At 33.6% G+C, this 22,383-nt stretch overlaps 1 protein-coding gene across 1 annotated transcript in view; it reads right to left on the reverse strand.

The window, feature by feature from the left end:
- Nucleotides 1-1,332: 1,332 nt before the first annotated feature.
- Nucleotides 1,333-22,383, reverse strand: part of LOC111512097 (pyrokinin-1 receptor) — a 289,960-nt gene continuing 268,909 nt past the window's right edge. Inside the window, exon 3 of the mRNA XM_074172959.1 lies at nt 1,333-1,552. Within this exon, the coding sequence (XP_074029060.1) occupies nt 1,355-1,552 (198 nt within the window). The 3' untranslated portion in view covers nt 1,333-1,354. The remainder of the gene's footprint in view (nt 1,553-22,383) is intronic.

Raw genomic sequence — 22,383 nt, forward strand, 5'->3', positions numbered from 1 at the left:
CCATGTATAAATATGATCTTGATTGGGTGGTAGAATCACGTGAGCTAAACTCCACCAAGATAAAAAAAGACCATTTATTATTATTATAATTTTTTTCCGAAGTATGCGCTGTGTCAGGCCCTATCCCCCGAAGCTCCGATACATTCGGGAGGGAGCGCCAGCATTATCAACCAACGATAACTTACCCCACACCGTGGGGTAAGTGATCATTGGGTCCGAGAAGCATATGTCCAGACCAACGCAGTGAACCAAGAATGACAGCCTTCTGTCATTCGAAAGTAGAGAGTGCATCATTCCACCAAGGACTCCAATAATCAGAACAACCATCTTGACAGAGTGGTCTGGATAGAGCCCGCGGAGTTTCGAAGAGAAAATTTCGATATTTTATCTGTTTTTCCTCCTTTTTTCGGACAATATTCGTCTCGCCAGGAGCTGAAAACTTCATGACAAATATTGTCTTGCTCTGGTGGTCAAGAAGGACTACATCAGGCTCATTAGTTTGTATGAGCCGGAGAGTGGGGAATGAATAGTTCCAATAAATTTGGCACTTTTCGTTATTATTATTATTATTTCGTGAATCATGGTGTCAATTATATATTCAGGTCGACCAAACCGTTATCCAAAGTAGAAATGACATTGTACAAATTTTCAGCCTTAACAACATTCCAACAATTGTGGATTCAGCCTTTACTTTGAGATATCCTTGCAATTTCAACATAATTTTTTCATTGCAATAATCACAAAGTTTGTGAATATTTTTGAATGACTTATAAAACAAGAGCCAGTCTTGAGGGTTTCCATCCAGGTTTCCTCGTTGTTTTTGCTAATGCCTCAAGAAAGTTGGCACTTAAATGACTGTTTTTTCAAACTCGCCATTTGAAGTTTCCAGAATTTGAGAACGATTTGCATTGCCAAATTGGTCGGGCCAAAAATAATCCAATTTTAGTCAAGAAGGAACGTTATTCACTTTTACTTTTCTTCAACTAGTGACAGACTAAATTAATATGAAGAAACATTTAAACATACAGGATGATCAATATCAATTGAAAATCCACATTATTGGTCGAATGTCGGAAATTTGTATAAAAATTCTACACATATGAGTCGTTAAACCAGTGTACAGGCAGCTTAACGGAAACTCGGGCTTTCGCTTTCGTCCAGATCAGTAAGACAACACACAACGAAATGTATCTACCATACTCATTGCTCTACACTCAGTAACAGGTAACGGTTGGTCTTCTTAGCATTTTTTGAGACACAAGACCGGTTGTCACTGTCGAGTGAATCAAACGAAACGTCCTTTTTCATTCAATCTCTTTACTGATGGAAATGAAATGTGAATTATCATTTGTTCTTACTTTCTTCCATGATGACCGGTGTATGAATCTTGGGAATTGTTCTTCTGAGACATATTAGTCTGTACGGTGTGATCGTGACTGCCTGAGTCTGTAGAATCTGGACCCCGAATATTACATCTGGATAATGCTGAATACGATCTTTGTGGCCTACCGTGGTGGATATGATTGAAGCCACACCAACATGAAAAAGTTTCCTGCAACAAAGTGTACGTACTACAGAAAAGTACTTTCACGGAATAATAGACAATATCATTTATTGAGGTAGTTTCAAATTGATTTATATGCACATAATAATTAAGAATGTAGTTAGTTTGTTTAAACAGGAAAGTATCTGTTTCTTACAAAACTAAAGAATTTCAAGATAACGAACAGAACCTACTAACAAATCAATAGGGTGAATTGTATCTTCTGAAAAGAATACTATCAAAATGAAATTAATCACCCTCATATATAAGATATTAAATCTATCGGAAAGAGAGCATTGTCAGATGGTTCATAATCATATTTCTGATTGTGTAGTTCAGAGGTTCTCAAGTTTTTCTCTCCTAGACCTCTCTGGGTTTCGAAGGATCCTATATTTCTACCATATTCTAACCAAACTGATAAAAAAATAAAAAGATTAGATCTAATGATGAAATTTTGCATCGAAGCGGATTTCCAACACGAAATTGGGAGTGGTGGAAATAAAAAAAATATTTTCTTGTGTTTAATTTTTTAAAATAATATGAATACATACTTCATAGGATTACAATTAAACTTAGATACCGTATCATACTAACAGTTAATAATCAATATTTGACTGTAGTTTTGTAAGGAATAACTGCAAATCTCCCGTTCTATGATATCAAGAGTTGCATCTGCTACCTCCAAAAAATGTTTGTGAATGGAATCGATGTTTCCTTAATAAATCAGCTTAATATTGGATATCGATTCACCTTTGGTATTCATCTTTTTTCGCCAATAGCAGCTCCTGATGGATTCCTTTTTTCATTATTATATATTATTTTATATTTATGTGTTCATATATCACACAAGAAACACTTCAACTAAAACTTCAACTATTGATGGAAATCTATTATTTAAAAGGAAACAAAATCCTCAATATCGATTTTTTGTTATCAAATATCGCGAAAATATCATCCACATACCTTAGCCATATCCTAGGAAAATAATTTGACTTTTTCTTGGTTTCCATTTTGAATCTGCTCATGAACAGGTTTGCCAGGTAGGAGGACAAGGGGTTACCCATAGCCGTTCCCTCCTGTTGTTCATAAAAGCAACCTTCTTCCTGAAATTATTTTTCTCTAGTAATTACCTGAGGTTTTGTAAGGTCTGTGGAATTGGGACGCTAGGAAATAAGGAACTAACATCAAGAGAGACCAAATCTCACCTTCGTGCAAAACGATGTTTTTTGTATGATGTATGTACTCTAAAGAGTTTTTATACCAAATCCTGGTTCCGCAATGGACAAGCTTTCAAATTGCCTAGTGCTATTTGGTAGGTAGGAGATCTAATAGCTGATAGATAAATTTTTGAGAGGCAATATAGTTTTGACACTGTTTGAAAGCCGACAAAGGTAACAAAGTAGTAATTCTGGATAAATCGAACTACTATAAAAGGATGAATACTATCAGTACTAACGGACCGTAGGTATGCGAAATTGTCAGGAACCCGTTACCACTAATTTGTGTATGAAATAAAACCGGTTCCAGGTATCAGGTTGCTTTTATGAACAATAGGAGGGAACGTCTATGGGTAACCCCTTGTCCCCCTACCTAGTAATCCTGTTCATGAGCAGATTCGAAATGGAAACCAAAGACAATTCAAAGTATTTTCCTAGGATATGGCTAAGGTATATGGATGATATTTTCGCGATATTCGATAACAAAAAATCGATTGCTGAGAACTTTGTTTCCTTTTCAAATAATAGATTTCTATCAATAAAATTCACGTATGAGTTGGAAAATAAAGAACAACTTTCATTTCTTGACGTTGTAGTAATGAGGAGCCAAGATAGAGAGTAAGAATACGATTTATTTAGAAAGGAAACAAGCACGTACAGATATATTCCTGACAGTTCACATCACTGTAGACACCACAAACGTGATGGGTTGAATTTTCTAGTCCATCGTCATTTGACTTTTCCCATAACACATGAGAGGTTCACAAAAGAAAAATATACAATACAGGAAATAACAGATACTAACGGTTTCTCGAGGGTTATTGTAGATGACATAATAAGGAAGAAGTTTAGGTTAAGAATGAACGAAATCTCGACTTTTAGAAAGGACAAAAATCAAGATAAATATATCTCAGTTCCATACCACCAATACACGAAGAACTTTGGAAAGATTTTCTAGGAACAAGGTATGAAGGTGGTTTTTAAAACAAGTCACACACTACAGAGCCTTTTAGGAAGTCCAAAAGACAAAGCCGAAAATTTGGAAAATTCTGGAATTTACGAAATTAAATGTAAGGACTGCGATGCAAAATATTATGGACAGAAAAAAAGATCTATTAAAATTTGATATACGGAACACTTAGCACACTTAAAATATGGAAGACCTGAAAAATTAGCAGTCGCCCATCATGTTTTGCAACAAAACCTTTCCATAGATTTCAGTTCATTAAGATTAGTTGACAGGTTAACAACAACAGACATATCGATGCCTATGAGAGTGTAGAAATAAGTAAACATAATAATATTATGAATAACGATGGTGGACCAATACCTAATAGTATACTTTACAGAGTGTAACTAAATAAGTGTGAAACATTCAAGGAGGTGATTCCTCATCGAAAAAAAAACGATCTTTCACATAAAGAAATTTCATTGTTGTATCCCTTGTTAAGATGCAGTCCCTTAAAGGGGGTACATAAAATGTGTATAACAATTTTTTTCACAAGCACTAAAAAAGTTACAATATTGAAATTAACCTGACGTTTTGTACTACCAATTATTAGTTTGATGTTGGATTCTCAATCAATAATGAGCAGCATGGATTTGTAAAACATCGTTCCATTGAAACCATTTTATTCATCTATACTGAATATCTCTTGAAGAACATGGACATGTTGATGCCATGCAAGGCATTCGACAAGATAGATCATGAAACTCTACTCGACAAACTGGCAGAAATCGGTATACACGGTGATCTGCTAATATAAGATGGTTTCAGTCGTTTATTACGATTAGGTCTCAGGCAGTCACTTTGGGAAAGTTCAGTTCTAGATTCATTAACATTACTTTCGTAGTTCCTCAGGGCTCCCATCTGGGGTCTCTCCTCTTCAACATTTATATTGAAGATATATCTAGTTGTTTCTCATACTGCGATTTTTTTATGTATGCTGACGACTAGAAAGTATTACATACTGCGACATGTACCAACGATTCACTCCTCATACAAAACGATATTGATAATATTGTAAAATAATGCGAAAAAAACTCTCTATCCCTCAATCCTAAAAAAATCCACTCTATCACGTTTTCAAGAAACAAAAATATTCAATAATAATAATAAGATGCCTTTATTCATCATATTCAACGGTTTACAAATGCAAGTTCAACAAGAATGATGAATGGGCGGGGTTCAGCTAATAAAACTGCTTTTAAACCCAACGTTGGATGTACATACTTAATCTATAAGATCACAAAAACCTTCAGTATTAATATATCTGTATTAGTATTTACCACCACCAACACCACATAAACAGGTAGCAGCTAAAGAAAACATCTGAAGTCAAGGACTTGAGAGTATTATATCACTAAACTATTATTTGACATGCATATTAACTATATTATAAAAACCTAACAAAGCTCTTGGATTCTTCATCAGGACTTGTCACAACTTCAGCCACTTTACATGGCTCATGCAAATAGTCACTCAGTTTTACTTCAGTTATATGGAACCCCCTGTATAAAATTAGTGTGTGTCTTGGGACGCGCGACAGAAGTGATAACTCAAACTAATAATCCAATCATTTTAGGTTTGTTAAACCTCAATCTGCGGAAAAATTCCCACTGAGCTGAATTTTGGTATACACCTTCATTATGGCGTTTTAATTAAGATGTGAAAAATCGACATTGATATAGTGTCAGCTAAAAAAGTTATAAGGGTCGAAAGGTCACGAAAATCAGTTTTTCGCGAATATCTCGCGACCTATGGCTCAGAGGTCAATAAAGGTCAGTATAAAAATTATTCCTCATACGATTATCTACAAAAAATGTATTATTCATTTTTCTGTGAAGTCAACCGTTTTCAGACTAGAGCGCTGAGAAAGCGAGTAGAATGCAATTACATAGGGTATTGTATACCGTATACATATAAGGCCTCAACTCTATTGCTTTTTATCAATATATTCAAGTTTTCTTAAAACTTATAACTTCCACTCGCGTGTGCATCGTGGTGTATGGCAAAAAATGATTCATTCAATATTATCATTAAAGAATATATTAATTTATCAAACAATTTTGGTCAAAATACTGTTGTCATTTTTGATAGTTACTCCGATACCAGTAAAAATATCAAAGCGTTGGAACAACTAAGACGAATCGCAGCCGTTTCTACATCTTGTTGAGTGCATTTCAAAGAATCGATGGAAGTTCCTATCAGTTTAGCGAAATTTTTACCTAATCGATTTCATGAAAGAAAATTTATTGAAATGCTCTTTGAGAATTTCGAAAAAGTTGGTATTTCTACAAGACAATCACGTGATGATGCTGACGTCTTATTAGTTGAAACAGTAATTGTAAAATCAATAAATAATACTACAATTATCGTTGGCGAAGACATAGATCTATTGGTACTTCTCATAGCACGCACACAAATACTTGATCAACTTACATCCATTTTTTTAAAACACTTTTTGGAAAAGGTAAAATTAAAGTCATGAAGATGTTTGAAAAAAGACCTGATTTACACAATTCTGCAGGAATATTCCAACAAGAAAATTGCGCTCGAGATGCCCTCGTCAATGCTGGAATACATTTTCTACTAGCAATCTACGGTGCTCCAAAATCAGAAAATTCAATTGACAATTACAGATACTGCAGCTTTGCTAAACTAACAAGACAAAGCACAGCTATGAAATTTCAATTATTACCACCAACTTCTTCAGCAGCTCAACAGCTTATTTATCGAGTCTATTATCAAATACAAACCTGGCTAGGAAAAGAAATTGATCCAGAACAGTGGGGTTGGGAGTTGGAAAATAATATATTACAACCAATAACAACTTTATGGCCACCAGCACCAGCATGTGGATGTAAAAAAATTGGATTGAGATGTTCTAAAGCTTGTGGACATTGTCGTGGTCAGTCATGCTTAAACGCGGAGTCCACTAGTGAAGAAAATGATGAAGATGTTTCCCTATTTTTCAATGTACAAATAAAAAGATATTGAGCATAAAATAAAAAAAAAAACTTTTATTACAGTTCATGAATTATGCCTACGGGGGAAACCATGTAAAAAAACGCGCCTTGCATTCTACCTCAAAGGTGGTGCGGAAACGAGTGCATCATCATAATGTAGTCGCTTTCTCAGCGCTCTAGTCCGAAAATGGTTGACTTTACCTACGGAAAAATGCAAGAGACATGTTTTGTAGATCATCGTTTGAGGAATAATTTTTATACTGACCTTTATTGACCTCCGAGCCATAGGTCGCGAGATATTCCCGAAAAACTTATTTTCGTGACCTATTGACGATTATAACTTTTTTAGCCGGCACGATATCGATGTCAATTTTTCACATCTTCATTAAAATGCAATAATGAAGGAGTATACCAAAATTCAGCTCAGTAGGAATTTTTCCGCAAATAAAATCGTAAATGACTGGGCTATAATTGAAATTGAAATTGTCCAACATGAGAAAAGCTTAGGGTATTACTTAAATTGTATGTATATTAATATGATTATGCAAGGAATGGCTATTTATTAATAAAATCTTATATTGATTATTTTGTGTAGGTATGTACATATATTATATCTTCCATAAATCAATTGTTACTCATATTAGAATAAATAATGATACCAATAATGTACATACAGAAAATTAGTATCATCATTTTTAAGCCACGTTTCACATAATAAAATAATATTACGTGCTTGCTGGTTAGATTTTTATAATACTGTCAAAAGTAAACGTCTAACGACATCAGCTCTATACTGAACCAACTTTTAATTAATGTACCTCTGTATAATGCTAGAGAAACATATTCATTCTAAACAATTCAAAGTAAAACTAATTACTATTTGAATTCTCCCCTAATATATGTGTTGTAAATCTTAGAACTCAGAACTATATTCAAATGAATAAAAATTGACATATTTTCTAATTCCCTCGCAACCTTCTTCACCACGTCTCTCAAACGTTCATATAATCATCATTTTTATGTCTAACTATTGTAATTTCCACTGCCCTTGATTAACAACTGTTCATGACACGATATCGCGTATTATGTAATACAATCAAATCATTTTCTCCTTAGTGGTGAGGACTTTCCAAATTTTTTCTCAAGCCGGATTTGATTTCCGTTAGAAAGATTAGTTATTTTTTGCAGTTCAACGCTATATCTCATTATTTTCCTTCGAATGAATTGTATATACAAAGAATTTTTCAAATGTCATTCTTATATAGCCATGACAAAAGTTTAATGAATTTGCGCATTGATTATTTTGTAACATCCTGAAGTAACTGCAGTGTCGAATTATTCATTTTCACATTGCCGGCTTTACGTGATATTTATAAAAAAAAACATTACCGCTATTATATCTATCACATTTTTGGGGTCTTAGTCTGAAGTAACTATTAAAAAAACTTTCTGACCCATGCATATTTTTTATTTCTTGATTTTCTCGAAGTCAATCAAGTGACTGCCGTTAGCATTTCGTTACTCTTTTTGGAATATTCCCTAAGCCGAGGAATCGAAATTATCAAATAAATAATCAAGAAAGGGTATTACCTGATTCATATTTTTTTCATAACTGCTACTGAAAGAGAAATATATCTTTTTATACATTCTACTATTATCCCCATCCCAAAATTTGATTTCATTTGTCGTCTAACCTCTTCCATACACGCAAAAAGGACGTGATAAAAGCACCCAGAAAGGGAGCTTGCTTCCGCATAATTATGTTATTTGGAGTTCATGAATGTGTGTTCCGTCCGGATACTGAATAACTGTTAGCTATCACGTATACTGGAAGTTTTCGAGATCTCTGTTTGTTATTTCAATTCCATTTCGGTATTTCTATGGCTTGATTGGAATGTTTAAATATTACAGCATGTATTCAGGTTTTTTTGTTAGTAAAAATGAATAAAATTTAATTGAATAGAACTGACCGATACTTGATGAAAATCCATATTTAAAAAACTAATCAATAGAGTTTATTCTATGATTTTCAATATAAGGGTTTTACAAAAACCACAACACGTGTTTCGCTATACAATAGCTTCTATATATATATATATATATATATATATATATATATATATATATATATATATATATATATATATACAGGGTCCTGCAACAGTGGCGCGGTGTTCCATATCTCTATATAGGAAGCAGATAGGAAACTAATTTTCTATAATATTACCTTATTGCTCGAGCTCGACAAAATAAAAATATTGGCGGTCACACAGGGTGTTCGATTTTTTCTGGGCGGATCCCAACTGTGTCTTTTTAAATGGCAACCTATATTTTTTATCGCTTTTTCGGTTTCTTCATAGAAAATAAAATAAACTTTATGTATATCTGCACTTCGAAAATATTGATGGTTTTCGAGATATCTAGCATGACAGGTTTTTTTTCCAATATTCGTCACTCAGAATATTTGAAATTATAAAGTGGTGTCAAGTCCAGTTGAAATTTTTTTTTGGTCGAATATTCTACATTGGTAACTCTCTCAAACGATATATCTGAAATCGACCTGTGATATACAGGGTATGAAAAACCGCTTGCCAAATATTGTAAATGAAAATTTGCAAAATCTTCCTTATATTAAATGGAACACCCTGTATATTATTGATCCATAAGAAGCGCCAACGAAACCTCTACAAATTTCATTAAGTATTCCCTATGGCTAAGTTCAATAGTTTTTCTTAAATGAGCATTTCTTTCGAAAAATGGTCATTTTTTCAAAGCGAAATCCATTTGACGACTGATAAAAATATACGAAAGATATCTTGTTTCAATTTTGTACATTAGAAGGTGTCCAAACAAATATTTTTTAACGAAATAAATGTATGTACCTATCACTTTTTGCTAAATGGAAAATTATTTTTTCATTGGATGCAGAATTTCACTCATAAATCGTGCAATATCAAACCAAACAAGTTAAAAGAAAGAAACATTATAAATAACTATTTTTTTTCATGTTATTATATTCATTCAGAGCTTGAGTTCTAGATATTCAAATTTGTCAACTGGCAAATTACAAAACTACAAAAGGGAGAGTTTAATTAAGGTTGATAATGAAACTTTTATAAAATATGTTCAACATGTCTTCCATTTTCTTGAATGCAGAGCTGAAGTCTATGTTTGAAAGACTGTTCTACCCTGCGCAAGACAGCTGGTGTAATGCTGCGAAAAGCATTCGTTATTCTAAGTCGCATATTTTCGGGAGAAGTTGGTGGCTCAACGTAAACCATATTTTTTATGTATCCCCATAAGAAAAAATCTAGTTTCGTCAAATCTGGTGATCTAGCGGGCCACCGTACAGGCCCATTCCGTCCTATCCATTTATTGGGAAATACTTCATTTAGATGATCTCTCACTTCTGCCGAATAGTGAGCAGGTGCACCATCATGTTGTAACCACATTCTATTGCAGAGGTCAAGAGGAATATCATCTAACAAACCTGGTAAATCATTTCGTAAGAAATTGAGATACATTGCACCATTCATATGTCCCTCAAAAAAGTATGGACCAATTACATATTCTCCAATGATGCCTCCCCAGACATTTATCGACCACCTATGTTGATAATCCACCTGTCTCAATAAGTGAGGATTTTCTGTCGCATAATAATGGTAATTATGTCGATTTACAAATCCATTTTTATGGAATGTCGATTCATCCGACCATAAAATATTATTGAAAAAATATTCGTTTCGACGAATTTTGTTCATGGCCCAATTGCAAAATCTCACTCTTTTCTCGAAATCAGCATACAGTAGTTCTTGATGTAACTGAACGTGGTATGGATGCAAGCGATGTTTCTTCAATACTCGTTGCACTGATCTCTCACTTATATCCACTATTTCCCCAATTCGTCGTTGACTCCTACTAGGATCTTCTTCAACAGCAAGAAGAACTTGCAATTCATTATCTTCATTAGTAGCTGGCTTGATGCGCTCATGTTTGGAATAATTAATAGATCCAGTTTCAACGAATCGTCCCAAGACCTTTCGGAAAGATCTTTCATCTGGATGCCTTCTATCTGGATACCGTTGAGAATAAATTCTACTTGCCAATAAACAATTCCTGTCTGATTCACCTAATATGAAAATCATATCAATCAAATCACTTTTTGATAACAACATTCTGATGAAATTATACCGACAGTTCAACTTCACGATTGACTAAAAATTTCAATATTCATTTGCAGCCAAATATTTTGTTCTGTCATTTGCCAGACTACTTGATTTCCAATAAATATTTCATTCGCTGAAAGGTTGTTTTAGACCGAAAGAATATGGCACAAATTCCGAGATTTTTGAAATTATTGTAACTATTCAAGAACGTCCATTTTGTGGTGTAATTCGCAACTTGTTTATCTAGCAACAGGTAATTTTAGGAATGGGCGATATTTTAAGGAAAGGGTATTTTTTGTATATTCTTATCAGTCGTCAAATGGATTTCGCTTTGAAAAAATGACCATTTTTCGAAAGAAATGCTCATTTAAGAAAAACTATTGAACTTAGCCATAGGGAATACTTAATGAAATTTGTAGAGGTTTCGTTGGCGCTTCTTATGGATCAATAATATACAGGGTGTTCCATTTAATATAAGGAAGATTTTGCAAATTTTCATTTACAATATTTGGCAAGCGGTTTTTCATACCCTGTATATCACAGGTCGATTTCAGATATATCGTTTGAGAGAGTTACCAATGTAGAATATTCGACCAAAAAAAAATTTCAACTGGACTTGGCACCACTTTATAATTTCAAATATTCTGAGTGACGAATATTGGAAAAAAAAACCTGTCATGCTAGATATCTCGAAAACCATCAATATTTTCGAAGTGCAGATATACATAAAGTTTATTTTATTTTCTATGAAGAAACCAAAAAAGCGATAAAAAATATAGGTTGCCATTTAAAAAGACACAGTTGGGATCCGCCCAGAAAAAATCGAACACCCTGTGTGACCGCCAATATTTTTATTTTGTCGAGCTCGAGCAATAAGGTAATATTATAGAAAATTAGATTCCTATCTGCTTCCTATATAGAGATATGGAACACCGCGCCACTGTTGCAGGACCCTGTATATATATATATATATATATATATATATATATATATATATATATATATATATATATATATATATATATATATATATATATATATATATATATATATATATATATATATATATATATATATATATATATATATGGCTCTTTTGGTTCTGGAGATACACATGAAAAACCAAAAAATCCCAAATTATTGTTTTGCCTATATCTTCTTTATTTACAGACATATTGAAAATCTGTCCACATTTTGCTATTGGCTGTCAGAATATGTTCATTAATTTTTTATACAGGGTGTCATCTGACTTGGACCACCCCCATCTTTGAATTTTTAAATACGGACCTGTATTTTTTGTTGTATTTTTTGTATCGTCGATGTTCACTTCATACTGAGAAATTTATTTAAATTTTATATTTCGGGATGTTTGGGTAATATTTGATTATTACTGTGTGAATTATTCCCTTTTTAATTACGGACCTGGAAATTTGTTGACTGAGTTCAATAAAAACACAATAGCAACTTTCACGTCTCCTTATGTACCGTAGAGTGTTTGGAGAGTTTTTTTTTCATTTTTTGTTACCTATTCTTTTTTTTATTACTCTGAGCGTTTTCTACAATGAATATTGAATAGGAAAACCTTTTATGATTATCTGAAACATATACACATCAAAAATATATTATATGTGTTTTAATAAGCAGAAAAAAAAATTATAGCAATAATAACATCCGAAATTAACACTATAATTGTAATGAAAATTGAAATGAAGTAATTTATACACACAAGAAAATTAATGGCGCAATAAATGTTGGAATTGGAGTCCTTCCAGTTCGATACATTTTTGAACTCGGTTTTTCAAATTATGTTTTGCCATTAATACACTTATTTGCTGTATTGTTGCGAAATCATTCAAAATCCTCAATCTCGAGTCTTCCACATTTTCTATCTATCCTATCTATTCAATGTCCCCCATAGAAAATAGTCCAAAATAGTAAGATCTGGTGGTCTTGCAGACCATGTATTGGCCCAGTATTTGTCCCGAAATGGAAGGACGCCAATTCGAACATTTATTGCGCCATTAGTTTTTTTGTGTATATAAATTATTTCATTTCAATTTTCATTACAATCATAGTATTGGTTTTGGATATTATTATTGCTGTTCTTTCTTTTTTTGCTCATCAAAACACATATAATAAAATAAATAATTATATATAAAATTATTACAATGTGATAAAACAACGATAAAAATAAAATAAATACAACAATAAAAATTAATTGGCGCTCCGGGGCGACTTCATTGATTCAAGTGGCGCATTTGCTTTTTCAGCTGCAGGAAAACCCGGAAAAACCTGTAGCACCACATCATCTGAAGATCTTGATCTTCATATGATATAATATATTTCTGTTTTAGATATTTTTGAGATAATCATAAAATGTTTTCTTATTCGAAGTTCATTGTAGGAAACGCTCAGAGCAATGGAAATATGAAAATATGAATAGGTATCTAAAAATGAAAAAAAAAACTCTCTGAAAACTCTATGGAACATAGAGAGAAGTGAAAGTTGCTATTGCGTTTTTATTTAACTTAGTCAACCAATTTCCAGGGCCGTAATTTAAAAAAGAATAATTCACCCAATTATGATTAAATATTACTGAAACATCCCAAAATATAAAATAAAATTCAATTTCTCAGGATGTAGTGAACGTCTACGATCCAAAAACTACAACAAAAAATTCAGGCCGTATTTAAAATTTCAAAGATGGGTGTGACCCAAGTCAGATGGCACCCTATATAAAAGATTCATGGACATATTCTGATAGCCCACATCAAGTGCCAACAGCAAAATGTAGACAGATTTTCAATATGTCTGTGAATAAAGCAGACATAGGCAAAAAAATAATTTGGGAATTTTTGGTTTTTTCTGTATATCTCCAGAAACAGAAGAGCTATATTCGATTTTTCTACATCATTGAATATGTCTCTAAAATACGCCAGAATTTAATTGACATTCTATCTCTTATCGTTAACGAGATCCCCATGTACAGAAACGAATTTGAATACCCTGTATATATATATATATATATATATATATATATATATATATATATATATATATATATATATATATATATATATACAGAGATAAAGATGTTATTGAGTGTGTATGATATAGATCAAAAGGCAACATTTGTAGACAGAACACTCAAAAAAATGGAGGCAAATCCCGGACACGTGTTTCTGGCTATTGGCCTCATCAGCGCAGTGCAGCCAATTGCAAAGATGGACAACAACTGGTTACCAAAAATGAAAAACTTCACATATGCACGGTGTCACCACCAGGAGCTAACCGCACATTTGTGGTTTCAATTAGAAGATCTAACGGGAACCACAAATGTGCGGTTGGCTTCTGTTGTTGACTCCGTGCGTATGTGTTGTTTCCTGCTCTCGGCAAACAAGTGTTGCCCATCTTTACACTTGGCTGCACCGCGCTGATGAGGCCAATAGCCAGAAACACGTGTCCGCGGTTTGCCTCCTTTTTTGGAGTGTTGTGTCCACGAATTGTTTCATTTTTGATTTGTATCATGAACACTCGATAAAATCTCTATTTGTATTTATATCCTGGACCGGATGTCACGCAGGTAGCTATAGCTGCCTACGTGGTCATGTAAGATGTAGCCTGGGAATTCTAGGTCTTCTAACTGGAACCACAAATGTGCGGTTGGCTTCTGTTGTTGACTCCGTGCGTATGTGTTGTTTCCTACTTTCGACAAACAAGTGTTGCCCAGCTTTACACTTGGCTGCACCGCGCTGATGAGGCCAATAGCCAGAAATACGTGTCCGCGGTTTGCCCCCCTTTTTTGGAGTGTTGTATCCACGAATTGTTTCATTATATATATACATATATATATATATATATATATATATATATATATATATATATATATATATATATACAGTCCAAAATGGATTAACGGGGTCTCTCAGTCGAAAAATCAAATCTCTGTTCTACTTTGCCAAGCTTTCCCTTCTAATGAGAAGCTTCTTCAGGGCCTATAATTTATTGAGTTGTTGGTTTTTTGCCATCAAAAAACATTACAATTCATACTTACATTAAAAATGAGTTAAAAACAATAAATTGAACAAATAAACTGACGGAGAAGGTTGCACATGTATAAGATTATTTTGGGTTTGACAAATGTCATACCTTCACATAAATGTCATTTTTCAATGGGTATAATGATTTCATAATCTTTGACTTAAGGAGAGAGTTATTGATTGATACAATTTTCATTATTATCATGTTTTTTATGTAGTTCCAGTAAGTTACTATATATATTGCTGAGATTATCAATGTCACTTTTCTTATTCATACAAACAGAAGACTTATTAATTTCAATCATTTCAAGAAAAAGGCGTTTAGAAATATTTTTTCTGTATGTAAAATAAAATGATTGAAATTAATAAGTCTTCTGTTTGTATGAATAAGAAAACTGACATTGATAATCTCAGCAATACATACAGTAACTTACTGGAACTACATCAAAAACATGATAATAATGAAAATTGTATCAATCAATAACTCTTTCTTAAAGTCAAAGATTATGAAATCATCATACCCATCGAAAAATGACATTTATGTGAAGGTTTTGTCAAACACAAAATAATCTTATACATGTGCAACCTTCTCCGTCACTTTATTTATTCAATGTATTGTTTTCAACTCATTTTTAATGTAAGTATTAATTGTAATGTTTTTCAATGGCAAAAAAACCAACAACTCAATGAATTATAGGCCCTGAAGAAGCTTCCCATTAGAAGCGAAAGCTGGGCAAAGGAGAACAGAGATTTGATTTTTGATTTTTTGACTGAGAGACCCCGTTAATCCATTTTGCTGTACATTTCTCCAGTCGCTAAGATTATCCACTTTATATATACATTGTGTCTCACATCTTAATATATCTTCCGTAATATATCACTTTGGCCAACCCCATTCAGGTGATAGGTGCATTTTGAGCATTTCCATCAGTCCAGAGAGTTTCATCTTTCTACCTCGAATATTACGGGAGTGTTTCCATGAGAAGTGAGACACACTGTATACATATTTATATATATATATATATATATATATATATATATATATATATATATATATATATATATACATCTAAATTTATTATTTGTAAGATCTATTGATGCCATTATGTGTGGAATTTATAACATCGTTCAAATGTCCGCCATGGCTTCTCTGGGTGGAGCGCCTCCGCCTCAATTTTCGATTACTTTAGCGCTTAAATCAGGCTAAATTTGACCGATGGCAAGGGTTTTGTTGGCTTAGACGATCATTGTGGTTTTTGACTCATTTGCGACTTGAGAAAACCCTACAAGAAATAGTCTAACGAGGTAAAATCGCATAATCTCGGTGGTCCTGAAATCGCTTGTGCAGAATATCCAATGTGGCATGAGCTGTGTGGCACGAAGCGCCATCCTGTTGAAACCATGTGTCGTTGGTATTGAAATCATCCAATTCAGGCCGAAAGAAGTTGGATGGCTTGTCCAACGTTTTCAAAGAAATATGGACTGATGACGCCGCAAGCCCAAAATCCACAACAAACATTGACTTTTTCAGGATGCATTGGACGCTCTTGGATCTCATGTGGATTGATATCGTCCCAAATTCGACAAACTTGATTATTCACGTACCCATTTATCCAGAAATGGGCCTCATCACTGAAAATGATTTTTCGATGAAAATTAGGATCAGTTGCCAACTACTCCAGAGCCCATTTACCGAACACACGTCGTTGTCTATGTTCATTTACCTTCAGTTTCTGGGTCAGTTGAATTTTGTACGGGTGGAGGCCTAAGTTACGATGCAAAATTAGATAAGTTGTAGTCTGCAACAGGCTGTGAGCGTCGCGAAATCGACGGCCCCGGATTTTCCTGATGAAATAATTATTTGCACATGTTATTGATTGCTACATTTGTTGATGGGGATTTGGTAAAACAAACTAAATAAATGACAACTAATTTGACAGATGTAGATTGAACTATATGCCAATTATCAATTGTCAAAGTTTGGAAGTCCCTGTTGGAAAACCCCATAGTAATCATCTGATGTATAAGCGTGTGCCGGGGATTGAAAGGAAAGATTAGAGAATGGATTAATTTCTTGGGGATTGTCTTATTGAATGGAGTGCCAAAGATTTGAGTCTGTTATCTTGTAGGTGGACGTGAATATGATTCGTCTATTTTACTAGCATAACGTCGGAAATTGAGACTTCTTGCCCTAAAACATGTGTTATGGTAACGTTATTATGATGCTGTCTATCATTTTAAAAACAACGATTTCTTTGAAGTACACAGAAAAATAAGTTTACTGATATTGCTTCCTAAGTATAGTCGGCATGATTACCATTTCTGAACTATCCTTTTTGCCTGTAGTCGCCTGACTTGTCCATTTTTTCCATATCTTTTTCAATTACATTTTTTTACGTTTTTCAATTACACCAAGTTTCAGTAGGTATGGTTTATTGTAAATTTGAACAACGGTAATGACAATGCCAACAAAGCCGAAAGATAACAATGCAATAAAATTGCATAGGACTCTGCGGGCAGCTTCATCTTTAAAAGAGTCTCCTCTACTGAAATGAGTTTCATCACATAAGTGCTATCGGAAAGCACTCCTACCAATGAGTCATGAGTCAATGAGTATTTATGCTCCAGTAGATTCATGCACTATACTGTTCAGAGAATCTGCAAATCAAGGAACTTTCATGCACATCGATCATGACTCTTCCTACAGTATCATGCCATTGTCATGTGGTAAACGCTTCATTGATACATACTGAGGCAGGTAGTCTTTTAGTATCCTTAATAAGAAAGCTCTAAGGATGTTGCTTTCTTCAGTGGTTACAAAGTCACATATTTTGTGAATAAATTAGGTAAACTACTAACAAATTAGTCATGCTCCTTCGACTTAGAATGAGAGGCCCATTAGGGCCCATTACAATAATGTTTTCTTTATCTGGTTCCTGGTGGAAATAGAAAGGTCATGTAACAGAGTGTACTCTTTCAAATACATTTTTAATTCAGTATTCAAACAGCTTTTGTTGGAAACACTGCCTAAACAATTTTTCCGGAATTTTTTGCTAGTCGGAGTAAAATCCAATAACGACACATAATGGAACGGAGTGATAAAATTCCGTTTTATGAAGGAGATCAGATACTATTTCCAATAAAGTTTCTACTTTGTGGAATCGTTCATCGTGAGTGATTTCAATGGTATTCTTTTACAAATTAAATTTTTGTTATCATAGAACCTGAACACTTGAATGGAATTTCACTCTCCAATTTCAAGAAAGATATGCAGTAATTAAAATTATGTAAGGATCAATCAATTATTGAGGGAGCGTAATTTTTTCTTGGCATTCTTTTTGTATGATGAAGATACTGAATATATCGATCAATCAATCAAAATATGCTTTGATATCAAAAAATAATATCTTGTTGACAAAGCGTGTATATATAAATGTAAATGTAATAAAATTAATAACATTTGAAGAATGTATAAATGTAATGAAATTTTGTTTGTGTTTTTTTATGAGACACACTGTTTCAAGTTTAAATATAGACAATACCGTGAGTATGTTGTGTTGCTTGAAGTGAAATCTGCGAAATTTCAGTTTTCAGAGGTATGTATTTCAGGGCTCTTTTTTGTAAGACAAAAACGATTTGAAGAACATTACCACTGCACACTCTCCAGAATGGCATACCGTATCGCAAATGTGAGTCTATTGAGGAGTAGTATTCAAGTTATTGACATGTTCATTGAATTTGAGACCGTTTTCGATGTATAGTTCCAAAAATTTAGAAAAAACACTGTTTTCAATAATTTGGTCGTTTAAAGAAATATCAGCAACTGCAGAATTTGAAAGACACTATTTCAGTTTTCAAAATGCTGAAGTATAAAAGGTTCGAGTCGCACCACTCTTTGACCTTTATTATATCTGAAATAATGATATGATGAAAATCAGCTTGCTTATCATTATGCCATAGTATGGTGATATCATCGGCGAACAGGGTGACATTTCCTGTAATGTCAAGTGTCGTCAGGTCATTAACATATGGTAAAAACAAAATTGGACCAAAACTGATCCTTGCGGAATATCAGATTGTATATTACCTAGACCTGAGATTGATTTTTGTCTTAAATACTTGTATGCGGCCCGATAAATATGTCGTGAACCATGAATGTGCTTTATTTCGGTCGATATTGGTTGGTATTAAAAGAATTTCAACGTTGTTGATGAATTTTTACCGAAATTATCCGAACTATAAAATTGATTGGGAATTACAGTGAAACACTATTCATGATTTGACGGCCTCATTTCCCAGAATGCGAAAAGAACTCTGCTAACAACAAACATCATGCACTTCTGAGAACTTCTCTGAGGATCCAGAGAACGAATTTCGTAGAAAAGTTCGCCTCGTTTGAATTATTTCTCGAAATCAATCAACGAATTTCTGCGTTAATGAAGAAAACATGAAGTGTTGAAAATATTAATCAAGACAAATTACTGAAATCTTAAAGGAGTTTTGTTTTGGGTCTAATGAACTCAGACGAAGTTCAACATGCCTCACGGCTCTCGACGAGTTGAAAAAATTCATTCAAATATCAGTCAAAATATTGAGTGGAAGCCTTGGTTGGATAACCAATTCTTGACGAACTGATTTTACATTCATAGAAAGTCCTCTAATCATTCTCCAAAGTATATGAAACTTTGGTTGGATTCTTCCTCTGAATCTGTTAATCGAACATAAATAGAAAATATAATTCTATAGGTTTGATTTTGAAACATCGATTGTTAACGTAAATTCAAGCTTTTAATGAATTGCTTTGTATTGAAATACACAATTTCCGTGGAAAAGCCGATTGTAACAAATAAGACATCCTTGCAAATTTCCCACGTGATGATAATATATTCATTTGTTGATATATGACTGTTGTAAATTGAACGTTAAGAATGATTGGATATTTTTTGAGCGTCAGTTGGAAAATACTTTCGCTCAATAACTTCAACCCGAAAAGATTGGAATTGCCAAAATATTCTAATTTTTGGTGGAAGTGTGAAGATGAAGTAAACATACTGTCGTTCTCAATATGAATATTCATAAAAAACTTCGCTGACCTGTATTATACAAACTATGGTTTTTCGAGACTATATAGTGGGAAACTCCTGTTTTCAAACTGGATAGATGATGTCTGAGGGTCAAATTTTATGACAAACTCAATGGTGAAAACCGCATATCGATATCTATCATCGTTTCTGAGTTACAGGATGTGCATTTTCGACATTTCCTGTCAAAAATTTCTTGTTTTTATGAAAACATTCACAAAGCATGTTTTAAATAGAAATGATGTAAAAAACTAATTTTTTCAAATGAGATATCAATAGTTATTGATGGAAAACTATTTTCTGAAGAGACATCCATACATATTTTTCATACTTCATTGCGAATGTGTTTGAAAATTGAACAAAAACCAGTAATTAAAGAGCTTATTTACTGCTCATATAAAAATTTGACTACCAGTAAATATTTGCATTCTGTTTTATCGCCGCATCGTTCAAAGCCTACTTGATCAAATTGTTCGTTTCAAAGTCTACATGAAAAAATCTAGAAGCTCTGTATTTCAAAAATAAACCTAGGAAAACATAGAGTGTGCTCCATTATTGAAAAGATAATATTGAGCTCTATTGAAATTAATATTACTGGAGTTTTTTCCCAACACCAAACTGTTATTTCAACACCTCGACACGTGTTTCGATCACCTAGTGATCATCTTCAAGAGGAAGATCAAACTAATCATACTAAAAAAGCTATCCTTATTTATACCATAGATACTTGTTCTAGGTACCTGCGTCTTGAGTGTCTTAAATTAATTTTACAATTTGCCTTATCTAATTGTCTTAAATTATGTAATAATCAGGTAAATCTGATAAATAAATAAGGATAGTTTTGCATGTATGATTACTGCGATCTTTCTCTTGAGGATGATCACTTGGTGATCGAAACACCTGTCGAGAAGTTAAAATAACGGTTTGGTGTTGGGAAAAAACTCCAGTAATATTCATTATTACACCAAAGGTTCTAAACAGTGCATCACAAGTCTATTGAAATATACGGGACTATACAGGGTGTCTCATCAAAAAATATTGTATTCAATGAATATCTATTGATCTCATTTGAAATAATGAGTTCGAAGGGAAAGACAGCTGGTTAGCGGAAACAGATTTCAAGAGAACAGAAACAGAGAACATGTTTGATGAAAAAAATTGACAATGCTGTATTGATTTCACTTTGGATTTTCTGTCTGATATGATTTGTTAATTTTGCGAATGCATCAAGAACTACGTAAAGTTCAGTACTCTGAAATTCAGGGCTTACTACACGATGGTGCGGTAAATAAACACTTAACGCAAGAATGCCAATTTGGAAACTGGTGACTGATATTCCAGATCTGAGTAATTTTTCAAAAAGCTTAAGAGTGATTCCTCTTACTCCAATAAATTCAGAACGCCTCAATAAGATATGATGATTGACAGTGTCAAAGGCTTTCGCCAAATCGAAAAAGACTGTTAGGCACTTTTTGCCAATATTGAAATTATTCCATATACTATGATCCAATTGAAAGACAGCATTTTCTGTTGACATATGTTTTCTGAATCAATCACCTCACAAAATCCAGCATAGAGATTGGGTTTTAACAAAAAAAGGCGGCTCACTGACCAAAACCATACTGCCATTGTCTTGCTTTCAGGAAATTTAGGTAACGTTCGTTTTGCGAAACGGGTATAATTATGTTTCTTCGCTGAAACTCCTCCTAACATATTTGATTATCGTCGATATCGACATATTTTCCGAAATATTCGTAATGCAAAAGCCATAAATTGATTTTCCACAATGCCAGATGTTTTCTTCGCATTGTTTCTCGCAAGTGGCGCATACCTTCCAGATAGTACTCCCTAATGACCGTACGATCATGTGGCAAGAACTTCTGAAGCACTACGCCACGGTGAACGAAGAAAACAGTGAGCCAATCCATGACATTTGATAGAACTTGTCATGCTTTCTTTGGTCCTGGGCTTTTCCATTGAGACGATTGGACTTTGGTTTCCATGTCATAACCATATACCCATGATTCGTCCCCAGTTATCACCCTTTCAAGCAAATGTGGATGGCCGATGACGTCATTCAACAATTCGTGAGCGATGCTCAGGCGACAGTTTTTTGGTCAAAATTCAAAAATATCCCGATATGCCGACATCCTTAGCAACTTCTCTAGTAGTGATTTCGATGATTATGAAGACTCTATACAAATATCGTCATGTTCGACTTACACAACAGAGTGGTGCATAATCGAATTGGAATATAAAACCCTTTCTTTTCGGAGAGAAGCGGAAGATTAAGAGTTGATCTCTATATTGAAATCAACTCAAATCATTGTGCACATTTGGCAAATATGGGAATAAATACCTGTGCTA

The sequence above is a fragment of the Leptinotarsa decemlineata genome, unplaced genomic scaffold (genome assembly GCF_025532065.1).
Source record: "Leptinotarsa decemlineata unplaced genomic scaffold, Ldec_3_MD MMD2_tig00000199_RagTag_RagTag, whole genome shotgun sequence".
Classification (NCBI taxonomy): domain Eukaryota; kingdom Metazoa; phylum Arthropoda; class Insecta; order Coleoptera; family Chrysomelidae; genus Leptinotarsa; species Leptinotarsa decemlineata.